The 19,653-nt window shown below is 36.6% G+C and overlaps 1 protein-coding gene across 1 annotated transcript; it reads right to left on the reverse strand.

The window, feature by feature from the left end:
* Positions 1-235: 235 nt before the first annotated feature.
* LOC131150370 (F-box protein AUF2-like) lies at positions 236-2,021 on the reverse strand. Its single transcript, XM_058101060.1, has one exon. It carries the CDS (start codon positions 1,510-1,512, stop codon positions 475-477), a length of 1,038 nt encoding a protein of 345 aa, XP_057957043.1. The 5' UTR covers positions 1,513-2,021; the 3' UTR covers positions 236-474.
* Positions 2,022-19,653: the final 17,632 nt, after the last annotated feature.

Genomic DNA, 19,653 nt, shown 5'->3' on the forward strand with positions numbered 1-19,653 from the left:
GATTATTAATAAAAAATATATAAGTAAATGTATAGTAAATCTCGCTAAATCAAGTAACGATATCTAAATGATAGGCCAATCCAATGTTGAGCAAGCAAATCACGTTATTTGGTTCAGCAAAATTTGCTTAAAATACGTTGTAAATTTGTTTAAATCTCATCATTCTGAAAAATATTTTTTTCGAACAAGATATTATTTAATATATTATTTTAAATAATAATAAATCGGAAAAAACTTAACAAAAATATACACAAAATGCATTAATAATAATCAACCAAAGGAAAACAAAAAACATATACACAATCTCACTCTAGTTATCGATTTAACTAAAAAAAACACAAGAAAAAAAAAAAAAAAAAAAAAAAGGAGAAACAGAAAAGCTTAAAACCTCCCCTAACCAGTTCAGTTGTGTGTAGGCTGTAGCTCCATTGCGAACTGCCAAATGCAGAGTGAAACCCAGAAATATGGAGCAAACTAGAAGGAGTTCATTTCCAAGAGGTAACTCCGGCTCTTGAGCAGAGCCTGCACCGCCTCCCCGAACACTCCTTCAAACGCCCCCAAAGCCACTTCGCCATCCTCCGCCTCCGCCTCTTTCCCTCCCGCTCCCCCATTTCTGATCGGTCTTACCACCACAAGCGTCGCCCCCTCCATCCTCACCCCGTCCGACAGCGCCAGCCACGGCTCATGCCTCATCCTCATCCGCACCGCCGGCACCGTCGTCCGATTGTTCCTCCACGCAGCCGTCTCCCCCGGCAGTCCCGCCTCTTCCTCTTCCTCCTCCACCTCTGCCTCCGCTTCCGCCTCCGCCTCCCTCCATTCCCTCAGCCCCGCCTTCTCCATCACCAGCGTCCCCTCCGTCTCCCTGTCCCTTAGTACCAACCTCTCCATCTCCCTGTGCTCCCTCACCACCTCCTTCAAGAGGTAATGTCTCGCCGACGCCGCAATTAACGCGCTTATCGTCCACACCACTCGGATCTTCAGTCCTCCGCCACCATCACCGGCGGCCAAGTCCCCCTCGCCGTCCTCGTCGTCCGCCGAGGTTCCCACGTCGTGGAACCCCAGAATCACGCAGCTCCTCAGGCTCCTCCCAAACTCTGCCTTCCACTTCACAACCGCGCCTTTCTCCAGCTTCAGGTCGCCGGCTGGTAACTCGATCTCCAGCTCCCGGATCTTATGGAAATTGCGGAGGATCTGCGCGGGCGAGTTCGGGGACCGAGGCCGGATCGGATCGGGCTTGTGGCAGATGAAATCGTGCAGGGACTTCATGATCGATCGGAGGAAGATGACGAGAAAGGAGTCGTCGTCCGACTCGGCAGAGATCACGCAGTCGACTCTCAGGGAAAGCGTCTCCGCCTGCGGGACCAGCGAGTTGAAGCGCTTGGACACGGCGCGGCAACGAATCAGGGTTTTGATGTCGGAGATAGAGTTGAAGATGAGGATGATCAGCGAATCAGGGATTCGATCGAAGTAATCCGTCGGCGGCGGAGGGCAGGCATGGGCGGCCGGTAGCATTTCGGCTTCCGTAGATCCGGCGGAAGGGAGGGCGGAGAAGCGATTACTGACGTCTGACCGTGGAAGGTAGAGATGAGATGAGAGGATTAGAGAGGAGAGGAGTGAAAACTGAAAGGTAGGCTTGAAATCTATGGGTGCGATCCGCGATAACAGCCCAGCGGTTGCTGTTGATGATGATGGGATGGGGTTTGCTTTCGGAGAAGGCTAAGAGATGAGAGGCCGGTTGGGTGCGCCCCACAGTAAGTAATGTTGGTGCCGTGGGAATAGGCTTTATATTTATCATTTTTCTTCTTTTAGAAATTCTTTATCTTATTCCTTATTCTAAAATTTAAAATACTACGCAGCATGCTGAGTAATTTCAGGGGTTGGCGGGCCCATAGACCATGGCCGTGATAAAGCCGACTGTGGTGACTCACTGTCTGCGTCTCCTCTTTAATTTATGGAAGGTATAGGCTTTGGAGTTTGGACCGACAATTGATTTTCTGTATGAAAGCAAAATAAATATGCCTTTATTATAGTCTCTAAAATTACATTTTTCATTTTTAGGGATTTTAAATTTACAATAAAATTAAATAAAAAACCTATTAGTAATAGTATTTATTACAACGTCCTACCCAATTCGAAACATTCATTTATTGTAATTATTTTTTTATAAATATTAAACTCATTTTTTTTATAGAGGTCAACTTAATTTAAGATAAATATTTATTGAGTTATATTTATTTTTCTATTAATATTATACTTATTTACCAAATATTACATTTTTTTCTTATTTATCGTTTTAAATAATTGTAACATACATACATCCACTATTTTGTAGATACTGTCGGCCATTAAAAGTCAAAATTTTGGCAAAAGTTAGGGCATCAAATTTTTTATGCAAGATATTTGGTTATTAATGTTGAAAATGAGTCATCGCGTGTATGTGGGTTTAAGTTAATAGTGACGCTAATATCTGTCACTTCTAGGTTTTTTGTATTAATGACAAACATGACATATGACTACTGTTCAATTATTAGTGGCAATTGTTCTTTCATCACTATTAATCAATTACTAGTGGTCGTTTATGTGCATCAATAAAAGTTGGGTTGAAACGATTTTTAGTGATAGATACATATTGGTCACTAATGATAAAATATTAGTAATCTCTATTTTGTTACTAAAGTTGACTTTTAATGATAGAATTTGTATCGGTAATTAAATGGAAATTTTAGTGACAATACACAACCATTCAACGTACTTAAAAGCTTGGAAGGAGTTTAATAAAATACATTCATGGTTTGTCAATGATCCGTCTAGGTTTTGCCTCAATGGTTTCAATCCATTTGACTTAAAAAATCTATATAGCATGTGGCGTTGCCTCAATGGTTTCAATCCATTTGACTTAAAAAATCTATATAGCATGTGGCGTGGGGTGATAATGTAGCATAATTTGTCACTTTGAAGATGTGTGAAAGAATCATTTTTTTAACATATCTTTACTCATTCTTGGACTGAGAGTACTTGATAATAATATCGATTTATATTTGCGACAGTTAATTAATGAAATGAAAGAATTATGAGCAAAAAGTATTCAAAACATTTGATATGATGATGGGAAATACATTTCATTTACATGTGGCAATTTTGTGGACTCTGAATGATTTTCTTGCTTATAGTAATTTATTTGGGTGTAGCACAAAAGAATATTTGTCATACCCAGTGTGAAATAAGAATGTTATCTCTTCGTCACTATAGCACATACGTAAGCCATGTTTTATGAGTAATCGATGTTTCTTTTTTCTTTTTTGATTATATAAGAACTCCAGCTACCAATAAGCCCTTTGGATTCCCTGGTGCGGCATCAAACTTACGGATCAACGTCCTCCCCCTAGGTCTCGCTGATCAGGTAAAGTCCGAAATGCGGACACAGCTTCCGTGCATCAGTTGGACGTTCAGCTAACTCGATCCTTGTGACACATCTCCATTACTATCCACGGTCCCCGCTGATTCATAAAATAAATTCTCATCATTTATAGGTGCCGCTGATTTCGTGAATGTATCTATCTGGAATTGAATTCTCGATACTCCTTCTTACGTGCTGATGTCTTTTCACTGCTCCATGCCTATGGGGGCGAGTATTCGATGTTTCTTGTCACATAACATTCTTGTAACACGATAGACTTTTTTTTTTTTTTTTTTTTATTTTAATTTCTACCTTGTTTCTTTTTTTCTTGAATCTAAAATGCTATCTACCATGTTGAGTAATTTCAAGGGTTGTTGGGCCCATGGACCATGACCACAATAAAGTTAGGGATGGTGACTTACTAACTCTGTCTACTTCTAACCTCTTTAATTTATTGAAGGTATAGACTTTGGACCTACTATTAATTATATGTATAAAAGCTAAATAAATGTATGTTTATTATAGTCTCTAAAATTATAGTTTTCATTTTTAGGGATTTTGAATTAAAAATAAAATAAAATAAAATACAAAAAACAATTAGTCATAACTTTTTTGAATTAATAAATAATAATAAAATATTTATTATAATGTCCTGCACAATTCAAAGCATTCATTTATTACAATTATTTTTCATAAATAATAAACTCATTTTTATTATAAGGGTCAACTTAATCTAAGATGCATATTTATTGAGCTACATTTATTTTCCTGATAAAATAATTAATTTGTCTTTTTTTTTTTTTTTAACTTTTTCATTAAAGGCATGGAACGTGTATAATCCGATATAAATTTGTATTTACTATAAAAGGTGTGTGTGTGTGTGTGTGTGGGTGTGTGTGTGTGTATGTATGGGTCACTAATTGTTGACTTATAGTAATATGTGTCGCTGGATATTACCATGCTTGTAGAGGACAGCAAACCACATTCAGCATAGCTGAGGACAACAATCAACAAACCTACAACACTTTTCCACCATCACCACAGCAAACAACAATCAAGGCACAACAAAGGACAATGAGGCATTGTAGAGAATTTGCAAGGATTCCTTTAGGAATAAAAGATCTTTTCTAGTAGGACAGGTGTCCATTGATTCGGATTATATGGGAAGTAATGGATTATAACAGCACAACATAATGTAAGAAGAAAACTAATCAAATATTGAATTCATTGAACTCTCTATTCGGCACTTGATGACCATGTTCAGCAATTACTTTAACATGGTATTAGAGCTTGTATGAGACTCGCGTCCTGCATATTTCCATGGCTTTCGATGACTCTTTACCCAGCTCCACAATACAGCATCCACCTTTCATGGTTTCCAACCCCACCCTTAGTTCTACTAGCCACTTCATCACCACAAAGCTAACAATTGATAAGTTCCTTCTCTTGAAGGCACAAATGGTCCCCTTAAGACTTAAGGTTCATCATGTAATGCCCCAGAAATAATTATTATGGGAGTATGTAATGATTCCGTTGCATGAGATAAAGTATGAGTCGCTGGAACTAGGAAATACCTTATCATATGAAGAGAATTGTGATAAGTGTAAGTTAACAAATTTTGAGGACAAAATTTTTATAAGAAGAGGAGAATGTAATAACTTCAAAAATAGTTATACAAGATTAGTGGAATGATTCTTAAAAAAATTATTATTATATTAAATTAATTAATTAAATAAATAAAATGAATAGTATTAAAAAATTAAATTAATTAAATAAATAATATGATGGGTATATATATACATCCTAAAGGTTCTAAAACATTTAGGAATTCAATTCCAATTACAGAAGACGCCCCCCCCCCCAATTTTGTTTCTCTCTCTCTCTCTCTCTCCTCACTCTCACTTTCTCCTCAATTTCTCCCAAATCTTCGGCCAAATCGACATCAGACACCATCACGAGGTCCTGGCTTCCATTTTTAGTTAGTTAATCGGAATAGATTTTTAATTTAGGGATCTTGGTATCACTCCAAGGCTAAGGTGAGGAACACAAATTATGTCAGTTATTTTAGAAATTCACTTGATTAAATCATAGTATATAATTACTGAAATATTATATATGGATTTTTGAATAATTTTTTGAGTATGAAAATTATGGTTTATTTATTAAATTATAATACTTGATTAAGTTAGATTTTTTGGGGATATTTTGGAATTAGATTAAACTGCGGGGATTTGATCATATTGGTGTTTTAAATATGTTAGAAATGAAATTTAAATATGGGAAGTGGATCATACCTATGATTTTGTTAGAATTTAACCGGTTAATGGGAGCGTGTGAGCCTAGGGATGTTGGATAGTAATTATTCCTGGATTTAACCAATTAAGCTAAAATATATGAATACAAGGATTTGTGCGAATGCCACATGCACTGCTTTAGGATCCTTGCAGGTATTTCTCCAAGAATCAAGTTAGGAGAATAGATTATGTAGAGACCCGAAGAAATTATAATAATTAAATAATAAGGGAAAGGAGAGAGAAAGGTAAATTGTAATTTGGAATTCAAACAGGGTCTCGTCGACGAACACAGTACGTTCGTCGACGAATACGCTTGGTGGGATCATCCATGTGGACACGTGTCTCGTCGACGAGAAGATACCGAGAGACAATTTCCAGTTCTGAATTTCATCGACGAGAAATAAGCATTCGTCGACGAACTCCCTTCGTGGTCTCGTTGATGAAGTGACGTGACTCATTGACAAGTGCAGGGGTATAACTAGCCCTAAACTCAGATTCAGCGTAGATTTTTCAGCCAAAACAAGTTCTCTCTCTCTCTCTCTCTCTCTCTCTCTCTCTCTCTCTCTCTCTCTCTCTCTCTCCTATTTGTCCCCACTCCCTTCTCTCTAAGATTTTGGGTTCATTCTTCGCCGGATCGACGATCTGAAGCTGCCACGCTACTCTTGGGGAAGTTTTCTTCAAGTCTGCTGGAGGAGATCATTAGTGGGGTTAACTTGGACTCCATCCCAAATTAGGGGTAAGACTTTTTATTTAGTATTTGACATTCCTACAGTTGTAAAAAATGTAGTACTTGAAGAAATACTGAAGTTTTGTTTGGGGTAATGTTATTTTCAGGGTGTTGAATGGGAAACCCTGCGAGTGTAGGACTAGTGGTTTTAGGGACTTTTCAGTAGTCAAGTAAGGGAGTAAAATAAAGCAGTAATTTTTTATAAAAATTATTGTTATTATTTAATAGAAGATTAATTTTCAGAAAGCATGTATTATATATAAGCATATTTGTGAAAATGTATATTTGGGAAGATACTGCTATTACACAACAATATATATTTTAAGTATGAAATGTCAAGAAATGTGATTTCAAAACAGAATTCATGATTTTATTCAGTTTGTGTGGCATGAATATTATTTTACGCATATTGTATTATGTTAAATCAATTTTATAGAAAAAGCATGTTTCAGTTATTTTCAAAAATAACATGATAATACAGTAAACTAAATTTTCAGAATATATGATAAACAATATATTTATTTAGATCAGTATGTATGATATGTTCGGCGCAAGGCCATGATTGATAGCCGGCACAAGGCTGTAGTTATGCATGTTTTCGGCGCAAGGCTGCAGTTATGAATGTATTCGACGCAAGGCCGTAATTATTTATGTTATTACAGAATTCAAAAAATTCTATCAATCTATTTATGTTAAAATAGTATATTACCATGTACTATGTGTTATCAGAACCCGAATGATAGTTCATATCAGTTATCAGGAGCACAGTACTATAGCTATATAGTTTAGTTTAGTTCAGACTTATGCTAACCGCCCCTGCCAGTAGAGGGGGTGGTAGATGGATAGTCGATGTGGCTTTAGTGTAGACTTGTAGATGTTCACCAGGAAGTCCAGACCAGGGTGTGGTAGGCTCATCGAACTTACAGACATTTTTGACTCGGCAGTGCTCAGCTAGCCATTGTCGGGTCCCACCTTCAGGCTGCACAACTCATCATAGGGGGTAATACATGACATCAGTTAGTTATTCATCCTAAATAAGTTTCAAGAATTACTAGATATATCAGATAATTTTATGAATAGTGAACTACAATATGATTTAGTATAATTATGAAATTGTATGTTTACTCGGTTATGATATTATCCGTGTTTTCAAGCATATGATATGTACTGTATATTTATTATAACATGCAAATATTCATGTTGTCACACAACTGTATTTAGTTTATTTCCCTTACTAAGAGGTTCTCACCCCAGCTTAAACCATTTCAGGGAACCTAGAAAGACAAACGGACTGAGCCCGCCATTGAGGCAATTTTTACTACCCCGCTATGAGGGTGAGTTTGAGCTAGGATCGGCTAGTTTTTGGTATTAGATCCTAGTTTTATCTTTTGATGTTTTGAGGATTGTATATTTACAGTAGCATGGTGAAATGTAGGCAACTCTGGTATATTGTATTTCATGGCTGGGTGGATGGAATTTATGTTTACTGCTACTTAGGTTTCCGCTGGGTATGACAGGTGTGTCCCTGTTACCCACAAGTTCGGGTTGACTTTGTTATGTTTTAAGTTAATGATAATTAATATGGTTGATTATGTAGCAGATTAGGCGGGTCTTTACAGTTTGGTATCAGAGCCTAGGATGTTAGGTTCTGTAGATTCTAGAATGCAGCAGTAACATTACCAAAGTATAGAATAAGGGAATTTTAGGTTTGGTTTGTAGTCTAGATGCAGGACTTCCATAATGGTTTGTGTGTCTTTCCTGGGGTGACAATTTCAGGAAAGTCATGGTAAACTATTGTCGGATTAGGTATCTAGGTTGCAGGATTGAACCTTGAATTAAGATTAAGGATGATGAATTAGTTAAGGATCTAATATACTAGTTAGATGGTATGTTATGGTAATAGGGTCCTAAGCTAAGTTTATTGTCTTTTCAGGATGGACCCTGGAGGTAGTAGCGCCCATGCTAGTGGCAATAAGGATGCTGGGCCTCGGACGTTGCGGGTGGCGATTCAGACCCAATACTGCGTAGCGTGGCTCAGCAAGTCATGGCTAAAATTGTTAGGAACTCGAGAGCAGGGTGGTCCGTTTGCAAGCCACGATAGTTCGATTGAGTAGTTTATTAAGATGAATCCTCCGACTTTCTCAGGAGGAATTGATCCTGTAGTTGCTGAAAACTAGATGCAGGAGATTGAAAAAGTGTTTGCATTGCTACAGTGTATTGAGGAGTAGAGGGTGTTGTTCGCTACGTATAAACTGACTGGAGAGCCCGAAAGATGGTGGACGACAGTGAAACTTATGGAACAGCAGAGGATAGTGCCTATAGAGTTGACATGGGAGCGATTTAAGGAGATATTTTTTGATAGATATTTTCCAGCCTCGTCCAGGGAAGCCAAGATTAATGAGTTCTTGAATATGAAGTAGGGACAGAAGACAGTGCAGCAGTATGCGGTGAGGTTCATTGAGATATCTCACTTCGCCCCGTACATTATTCCAGATGAGACAAAGAAGGTAAGACAATTTGAAAGAGTTCTGAGGAGAGAATTATATAAGCAAGTGTCGATACTAAAATTGCAAGATTTTGCTGAGCTAGTAGATAGGGCAACTATGGTAGAAGCTGGAAAGCGGTTGGAGGCTAAGGAGCAGTGATAGAGGAAGAGGTCCACGCCTTTTGGTTCGCAGCAGGGGTTCAGTTGTGGTTCATGGAGGAGAGGTGGCTACTATAAGCATCGGAGGCAATAGTCAGGGAATTGTGGGTTTCAGGGTATGCAATCTTTTCCAGCTTGCTTGACTTGTGGGAAAAGACATTCGGGCGAGTGTCGTGTCGGACAAGGTATTTGCTACCTATGTGGGGAGCTAGGGCATATGATGAGAGATTGTTCGGCTCAGATTGGAGCTGCTCCCGCTCCTAGACCTGCTCGAGGAGGCTATCAGGCACCTCGTGGAGGCTAACAAAGGAATATGGCTCCAGCTAGAGTTTTTGTTTTGACGTCGGGTGATGTTGAGACAACCGACGACGTGGTGACATGTATGGTTAGCATGCTTTCATTTAAAGTTATTGTATTATTTGATTCAGGAACTACACACTCGTTCATGTCTATGGGGTGTATTAAATTGTATAGGGGTAGAAACATAGTTAGTAGACACTGAACTATTATTAACTACATCGACCGGGTCAGTATTGAGGTGTAGTAGGGTGCTCTAGGGCTGTCCAATTGATACTCAGGAGAAAATTTTGTCTTTAGATTTGATAGTGCTGGACATGCATGGGTTTGATGTAATATTTGGCATTGATTGGCTAGCAGCTAACTTTTCCAGTATAGGTTGTCGTTCAAAGAGAAGTGATATTCAGACCTCCAAGAAGACCAGAATTCAGGTTTATAGTATCGCAAGTGCAATCCCTACCTCAGTTAGTTTCAACTATTCAGGCAAGGAGACTGCTCCTGAGTGGTTGTCAGTGATTCGTGGCCTTTGTGAAGGAAATGTTAGGAATGAATTGAAGCTCACTAGTATGCCAACAGTAAAAGAGTTTACATATGTTTTTCCAGACGAGCTAACAGGCTTACCACCTGATCATGAGGTAGATTTTCCTATTAATTTGCTTCCAGATACAGCGCTGATCTCTAAAGCACCTTACCGAATGGTGCCATCAGAGTTGACAAAATTAAAGAATCAGTTGCAAGATTTGCTTGATAAGGGTTTTCTACGACCCGGTGTATCTCTATGGGGAGCTCCAATGTTATTTGTGAAGAAGAAAGATGGGACTATGATGATGTGTATAGACTACATAAATATTAATAAAGTGACAATCAAGAACAAGTATCCTCTACCCCGTATAGATGATTTATTTAACCAGCTCCAGGGTACACGGGTGGATTCTAAGATTGATCTCAAATCAGGTTATCATCCAGTAAAGGTAAGGGCAGAAGATGTATCGAAGACAACCTTTTAGACTAGGTATGGGCATTATGAATTTCTTTTTATGCCTTTTAGTTAGATGAATGCTCTTGCAATATTCATGGATTTGATGAATAGAATCTTCCACCAACACTTAGACCAGTTTGTTGTTATTTTTATTGATGATGTACTGGTCTATTCGAGGAGCTATAAGGAGCATGAGATGCATTTAAGGCAGTCTTACAGATGCTCAGGGAAAAGAATTTGTATGCCAAGTTTAGTAAATGTGAATTCTGACTCAAGAAGGTTGTGTTTTTGGGGCATGTTATCTTAGGGGATGGAATTTCTGTGGATCCTAGTAAAATTGATGCGGTAGTAAATTGGGCTAGACCGAGGAACGTCCAAGAGATCAGGAGTTTCTTGGGGTTGGCTGGTTATTACCGTCATTTTGTTGAGGGATTCTCAACGTTATCAGGGCCTCTAACATGACTGACTGGAAAGAATATCATATTTGAATGGGACGACAGCTGTGAGCAGAGCTTCTAGGAATTCAAATAAAGGCTTGTCACGGCACCAGTGTTGATCATCCCATTAGGGGGTGAGGGTTATGTTATCTATAGTGATGTGCCCTTGAAGGGACTTGGCTGTGTATTGATGCAGTATGGTAGGGTGGTAGCGTATGCTTTCAGGTAGTTAAAGAGTATGAAAAGAGCTACCCTTCCCATGATCTTGAATTGGTTGCAGTAGTACATGCATTGAAGATTTGGAGGCATTACCTGTATGGCGAGCGATGTGAAATCTTCTTTGATCATAAAAGTTTAAAGTACTTTTTCACTCAAGAGGAACTGAACATGAGGCAGAGAAGGTGGTTAAAGCTTATTAAAGATTTTGATTATATAATCAGTTACCACCAAGGGAAAGCAAACGCGGTAGCTAATGTACTAAGTAGGAAGTTTGAGGGACCAGTGCTAGCAGCCATGACGATTCAGTATCCGATCATGATGGATCTGGAGAGACTCGATATAGAGCTGGTCGAGTGTCCTCAGGCATGTATTGCCAGCTTAGTGGTGCAGCCTACTCTGGAGGAAAAGATTAAAGCTGCTCAGAAGGAGAATCCAGAATTAACAGAAGTAATGGTTAGAGTACAGGGTGGACAGGGAGATGAATTTTGTATTACAGATGATGGAACTTTACGGTTCCGTTCTAGACTATATGTTCCTATTGATACTAATATTTGAAAGACCATTTTAGAAGAGGTTCACAGATCTTTATACACAGTTCATTCTGGTAGTACGAAAATGTATAGGGATCTGCAAGAATCTTATTGGAAGAATGGTATGAAGAAGGAGATTTCTGAGTATGTAGCATAGTGTTTGACGTGCCAGCAGGTAAAAGCTAAGCACTAGAGGCCAACAGGCCAATTGCAGCCACTTTTTTTATCCCAGAGTGGAAATGGGATCATATATCTATGGATTTTATTTCTGGGTTGCTGTCAGCATTACATGGCTAGAATGCAATCTGGGTGATTGTAGATCGTTTGACTAAGACTGCCCATTTCCTTCCCATCAAGATTAGCTACTCCATTAACAGATTGGAAGAGATGTATATTCAGGAGATAGTTCATTCTCACGGTGTGCCTGTGTCTATAGTGTCAGATCGAGACCTGTGTTTCACATCACGATTTTGGAGGAGCTTGCAGGAGGCTCTAGGGTCTCAGTTATCTTTCAGCAAGTCGTTCCATCTTCAATCAGATGGGCAGACTGAAAGGATGATTTAGATATTAGAAGATATGCTTCGAGCATGCGTGTTAGACTTTGGCGGTAGTTGGACACAGTTCATGCCACTGGTGGAGTTTGTGTACAATAATAGTTATCAGGCCAGCATTGACATGTTACTATTTGAGGCACTTTACAGTAGAAGATGTCGTTCTCCTCTATATTGGGATGAGATGGGTGAACGGCGAGTTATAGGACCATAGTTAGTGCAGCAAGCGTATGATAAGGTTCGACTCATCAGAGATAGAATCAGTGCACCTCAAAGTCGACAAAAGAGTTACGCCAATAACCGCCGTAGGAAATTGGAGTTTGATATTGGCGATCATGTGTTTTTGAAAATAGCTCCGTTAAAAGTGGTTATGAGATTTGGAAGGAAAGGTAAACTTAACCCTAGGTTCATTGATCCGTTCAAGATTCTAAAGAAAGTAGGGCCGATTGCCTACAGGTTAACTTTACCGCCTGTGTTTTCTAGGATACACGATGTATTCCACGTCTTCATGTTGAGGAAATACGTCCCAGACCCTTCTCACATAATCAGTTATGGTGAATTAAAGCTTAGTGATTCACTAGTTTATGAAGAGGTACCAGTACAGATTCTGGACAGGAAAGAGTAGGAATTATGTAATAAGAAGATTCCTTTAATAAAATTCCAGTGGAGAAATCACACAATAGAAGAAGCTTCTTGGGAGCTCGAGGAACATATAAGACAGAAATGCCCGCAATTGTTCCATGAGATTCAGTTATAACCAGGTAAAGTGTAAGTAATTATGTAATGTTTCTCTTGTAGGTTAGTCAATGTCTGTATTAGTTTAGTTAGTAACAAGTATTTTGGTTTTGGGAGAATTTTATTTCGCATATGTAATCTCTCAGAACTCTGAATGTAACCACGGTATTTCTCTACCACAAGTAAGGGTACGTAATAAAATAAGTAGACTGTTTATCTTCAGGGGATGGTGAATCATATGAATGGTAAATTTCGAGGACGAAATTTTTATAAGGAGGGGAGAATGTAGAGACCTAAAGAAATTATAATAATTAAATAATAAGGGAAAGAAGAGAGAAAGGTAAATTGTAATTTGGAATTCAAATAGGGTCTCGTTGATGAACACAACACGTTTGTTGACAAACACGCTTGATGGGATCATCGACGTGGACACATGTCTCGTCGATGAGAAAATACTGAGAGACAATTTCTAGTTTTGAATTTCATCAATGAAGAATAAGCATTCATCAACGAACTCCCTTTGTGGCCTTGTCGACGAAGTGACATGACTCGTCAACGACTGTAGGGGTATAACTAACCCTAAACTCAGATTCAACGCAGATTTTTCAGCCAAAACATGTAAAGACCCGAAATTTTAAAAGGATTAAAATAATTTGAAAAATAAAATAAAATAAAATAAAATAACAGATAATAAATAAAAGGAATGACGTGGGAAATGAGAAAAAAAAAATTAAAATTAAAGAAATTAAATTAAATTAAAATAAATTAAATAATTAGTTATTAAATTAAATATTTTTACATTGGATTAAAAAAAAAAACTAATTGAAATAAGAGAAATATATATATGGTTAATATAATATATAAATATATATATGTATATATGTATATATATAAATATAATAGGTATATGATAAGATATATATGATAAGTATAAGTTTAATATATATATATATATATATATATAAAGTATCTGATAAAAGAAAAGTAAAAGAAGAAGAAAGAAAAAGGAAGAAGGAAGAAGGAAGAAGGAAGAAGAAGAATCAGCGGCCCCCCCCCTGAATGTTTTATTTCCTGCGTGCGGCCGCTCCATCTCCGTCTCTCTTCTTCTCTCAATTATTCGACGAATTGGTAGCGGATCGAAAAACGGAAGGTGCCGTTGGATTCCTGGTTCTACTGCCGACATTTCTACTTTAGCAGATTTTTCATGGGAACGGCTTAGGCACTGCTCCTGGGGAAAGGTAATTTTTCTCCATTTTCTCAATTTCGCCTTTAATATGTGGTTAAATCGACAAACAAACACCACTACGGGGTCCTAGTTGTCGTTATCGTCATTTTGACATAGGTAATTTGTCAATTGGAGTTTTCTAGGCTCTACTCCAAAGCGAGAGTGGGATTTGAGAATTTGGCTAAATTTAAGGATATTATTATTTATTTAGGAATTATGGCCCTAGGAAGTATTAAATTAATATTTTATTCATAAATAATTTATTGGAACTAAGAATTTAATTTCAGGGTCCAGGTGAGCACCGCAGGTATTTTTCGGAGTCCCTGTTGGCGTAATTCAAGAAATCAGGTAAGGGGAAAAATATATATTAAATCAGAATTTTTATGAATTTAATAAAAAAATAAATTGTGCTATATGTACGTATATATGTTTCAATATGGGTAAAATGCCAACTGTTTAAATTATATTTTTTTCGAGTTTAGGACGGTTTATTTGATATGTATGTGTGAAAATGAACTGATGAAAGTGGAAAAATATTTTCAGAATATTTATGTAAGACATGAAAGGTATTTTTAGTATATAAACATTAAATATTAGCTGGCTTATTTTACAGGCAGTGTATGAATTTTACTATTAAATTGTGTGACATGAAAATCTGTGCAAATATATGTTAAATATATGAGATGCAGGTTAAGTAAGTAAAACCATGAAAATAAAATATGATATGGACAATGTTGCATGTGTGTGTTAATGCAACCATGTAAATAGCTGAAAGATGCTGGGTAAACAGCTGAAAGATGTTGGGTAAAACAGCTAAAAGTGGCTGGGTAAATGTGTCACAGCTAAAAGTGGCTGGGTAAATGTGTCACAGCTGAAAGTGGCTGGGTAAATGTGAAACAGCTGAAAGTGGCTGGGTAAATGTATAACAACTGAAAGATGCTGGGTAAAACAGCTGAAAGATGCTGGATATGAAATGAAATGAAATGAAAAGGGAAATGAATGAAATGGAAATGAAATGTGCAATGTGAACAATGTAAAATGGGAAAGAGTCACTTAAAGTGAAATGCAATGCAATGTTAAGCCATGAATATGAACAGATGTGTATGATTAAATAGTGATAAAAAGAATGATGTATTATGATATTAGAAGTATGTATGTATATAAAACATGTTACAATTGGGCAAGTCGTACCTTTCGCTTGAGGGTTTACTGAGTAAGGCAAGTGCCCTGATATGCTTAAATTGTGACTTTTGGGTTGTTTAAGTATCAGAGTAGAGGGGTGCTACTTGTATGGGCGAGTAATCACCCTTATATTTTGGGTAATCTCGTGGGTTAAATATTTGCAAGTGTTTGATTAGGATCAGGAAATGATTTCGGAAATTATGTTAAAGATTTTCAAATGTTAAAATTATGTTATATATAAACTCATGTTGGCCACACACTGCTTTAATATATGGTTTCTTCCCTTACTGAGATGTGTCTCGCCCGAATGTAAATTTATCTTCTTTTTTTTTTTTTTTTCAGGATTTCATCGAGATCGAGCTTAGAGAGCTCGAGGTTCTATAACATTATTGGGAAATAGTAAAAGAAAATGGTATATTTCTATGTTAATTATGAGATGCAAATATTTATGTTTTATGTCCTTATATTTTAAGTCTGTGGAGAAAAGAAAGTTTGTGAACATACTGAATTAGTTTGGGAGTTATGTAGATATGGAAATGCAGGTGTTGGATGATTTAATATGGATTATAGTTAGAATTAGTAAACTCTGGTATTATGTTATATGGAGATTATGATCATCTTTTTCCGCTGTGTATGTTATGTTTTGGAATATGATTTATGAGGATATGATCAGGTATAACGCACCGGACCTGGGTTTAAGGGTTCGGAGCATTTCGAAACAAGTTCTCTCTCTCTCTCTCTCTCTCTCTCTCTCTCTCTCTCTCTCTCTCTCTCTCTCTCTCTCTCTCTCTCTCTCCTATTCGTCCCCTCTCCTTTATCTCTAAGATTTTGAGTCCATTCTTCGCCAGATCGACGATCCGAAGCCGCCACGCTACTCCTGGGGTAGCTCTCTTCAAGTATATTGGAGTAGATCGTTGGTGGGGTTAACTTGGACTCCATCCCAAATTCGAGGTAAGGTCTTTTATTTAGTATTTGGCTTTCCTACAGTTGTAAAAAAATGTAGTACTCGAAAAAATATTGAAGTTTTGTTCGGGGTAATGTTGTTTTCAGGGTGTTGAACGGGAAACCTTGTGGGTGTAGGGCTAGTGGTTTTAGGGGCTTTTCAGTAGTCAGATAAGGGAGTAAAGTAAAGTAGTAATTTTTTATGAAAATTATTATTATTATTATTATTTAATAACAGATTAATTTTCAGAAAGCATGTATTATATATGAGCATATTTGTGAAAATGTATATTTGGAACAATACTGTTTTTACACAGGAATATATATTTTTAGTATGAAATGTCAGGAAATGTGATTTTAGAATAGAATTCATGATTTTATTCAGTTTGTGTGACATGAATATTATTTTACGCATATTATATTATGTTAAGTCAATTTTATATAAAAAGCATGTTTCAGTTATTTTCAAGAATAACATGATAATACAGTACACTATGATTTCAGAATATATGATAAATAGTACATTTATTCAGATTAGTATGTATGATAGGTTCGGCACAAGGCCATGATTGATAGCTGGCGAAAAATCGTAGTTATGCATAATTTCGGCGTAAGGCTGCAATTATGAATGTATTCGGCGCAAGGCCTTAATTATTTATGTTATTACAGAATTCAAAAAATGTTATCAATCTATTTATGTTAAAATAGTATATTACCATGTACTATATGTTATCAAAACCCGGATGATAGTTCAGATCAGTTATCAGGAGCATGGTACCGTAGCTATGCAATTCAGTTCAGTTCAAACTTGTGCTAACCACCCCTACCAATAGAGGGGGTGGGAGATGGATAGTCAATGTGGCTTTCAGTGTAGAGTTATAGATGTCCACTTGGCTGTCCAGACCAGGGTGTGGTGGACGCATCGTACTTACAGACATTTTTGACTTGACAGTGGTCGACCAGTCATTGTCGGGTCCCGCTTTGGGCTGCACAACCCGTCATGGGGGGTAATACATGACATAAGCTAGCTATTCATTCTGAGTAAATTTCAAGAATTACTAGTTATATCAGATGATTTTATGAACAGTGAACTACAGTATGATTTAGTAAAACTATCAAATTGTATGTTTACTCAGTTATGATATTATCAGTGTTTTCAAACATGTGATATGTACTGTATATTTATTATAACATGCAAATATTCATGTTGCCACACAATTGTATTTAGTTTATTTCCTTTACTGAGAGGTGTCTCACTCCAGCTTAAACCATTTCAGGGAACCCAGAAAGACAGGCGGGTCGAGCCCGCCGTTGAGGCAGTTTTTACTACCCCACTAGGAGGGTGAGTTTGAGCTAGGATCAACTATTTTTTGGTATTAGATCCTAGTTTTATCTTTTAATGTTTTTAGGATTGTATATATACAGTAGCGTGGTGAAATGTAGGCAACTCTAGTATATTGTATTTCATGGTTGGGTGGATGGAATTTATGTTTACTTCTGCTTAAGTTTTTGTTGTGTATGATAGGTGTGTCCCGATTACCCACAAGTTCGGGTTGACTTTGTTATGTTTTAAGTTAATGATAATTAATATGATTGATTATGTAGCAGATTAGGCAGGTCGTTACAAATTATGTCAAGCATTGTTACAAAGTTAACTACTTAAATTATAGTATATGATTTTAAAAATGATATCTGAGTTTTCCATGGTACATAGACATATGAAATGGGAGTTTTGAAATGATATACATTTTGTGTAAGTTGGGTTGGGTTGAGTAAAACCCTAGAGATAATGATATCAATATTTTCAGCAATATATTAAAGTACAGATTATTAGGGAAAATGTGTGGCATGAGTTGAATATTATGCATAAATAACTTTATCAGTTTATGGAAATGTATATATATAGACAGAGATACAATTTTTATACAATACCATAGTATGACGGTGCTTTTTATAAAGCTATAGTGTAATTGAGTTTATATAAAGTTTTATGTAGATTTTATACAAAGATATAGTGTTCTATATAGAACTACAGTACAGAGTTTTATATAGATATTTTATACAATAATATAGTGTTCTATATAGAACTATGGCATTCCTTAAGGAACTACAGTATAAATATTTATATAGAGATATATCCTTCCCTAAATGGAACTACAACATTCCTTATGGAACTACAATGTTCCCTAAGTGGAACTACAACATAGATATTTTATACAGAGAAATAGTGTTCCTTATTGAACTACAGTATAATATTTTTATACATAGTTACAGTGTTTTTCTACAGATGTATATAATATGACAGTTTTTAACAGAATGTGTTAGTGATATCATGTATATATAGTTTTGGAAATCGCATTATATGATTAAGGAACCCTGATGGACTATAGTTAGGCACGGTATATCGTAGCCCTATAGTTGCCAGTGTAGCCACACTTCTTTGATAGGGTGTTGGTGGCATAGTCAATTCTGCCATTGAAGTGTAGAGTTACCCCCTAGAGTCCAGACCAGTTAGGTAGGCGAATCGTACTCATAGTTATAGATACAATTACAAATATAGACATAGTTGATCTAGTTTGGTAGAACAACCATGGCTAGGTCCAGCCTTCAAGCCGCACAACCTAGATCATTCGGGGTTAATTCATGACGTTACAGTATTATCCATCTAGGGCAGTTCTTCTATACATATATGTGCATTTACTTATGCAAAGATACTATTTTATTTTACAGAGTATAAATAGTGATTCATAGTTTAAACAGAGCATGATTTGAGATACCTATTTTATATAGAGCATGATTTGAGATATTTATTTTATATAGAGAATGATTTGAGATATTTATTTTATACAGAGTATGATTTGAGATATTTCTTTTATACAGAGAATGATTTGAGATATTAGTTTATACAGAGTATGGTTTGAGATACTTATTTTACTTATAGCATGATTTGATAGAAAGATCTGTAAACTGAAAAGTATTTTTATGGGTACACATACAGTTCTATATATGAGTTCACAGAGTAAAAAAAAGATAGACTATAAAAGTGTATTTGAAAAATTAAAACTCTTGTTGCCACACACTGATAATAATCTATTCTGTCTTACTAAGAGGTGTCTCTCTCTTATAATTTCATCATTTCAGGAAACCCAGGTAGACAAGCTTAGAGTTCTATAGCGCACAGATTAATAGTATTGTTTAGGGTAAGTAATAGTGAGACAACGTATTGTATAGGAAAGTATGTGTATGATTTTGGGATGTACATGGGTGAATAGTTCTTGGGGATTTATGTTTAAATGGGATGATGGTCAGAACTCTTGTATTGCTATTGGATGTATATGTATGTATAGATGCTTCCGCTGAGTTGTATGGTTGTTTGAAAACTGTTGTACTTAGTGCCACTTTGGGCAACCCAAGTTACTATTGTGTGTTTGCCACAGGGATTATGTGTAGTGATAAAAAAAATGAAAAGTAAAATTAAAATTTTAATTTTAAAA

Source organism: Malania oleifera, chromosome 1 (genome assembly GCF_029873635.1).
Source record: "Malania oleifera isolate guangnan ecotype guangnan chromosome 1, ASM2987363v1, whole genome shotgun sequence".
Classification (NCBI taxonomy): domain Eukaryota; kingdom Viridiplantae; phylum Streptophyta; class Magnoliopsida; order Santalales; family Ximeniaceae; genus Malania; species Malania oleifera.

Excerpts from the sequence above, each read along its gene's own strand:
- LOC131150370 (XM_058101060.1), bottom strand. The coding sequence starts at position 1,512 with ATGCTACCGGCCGCCCATGCCTGCCCTCCGCCGCCGACGGATTACTTC.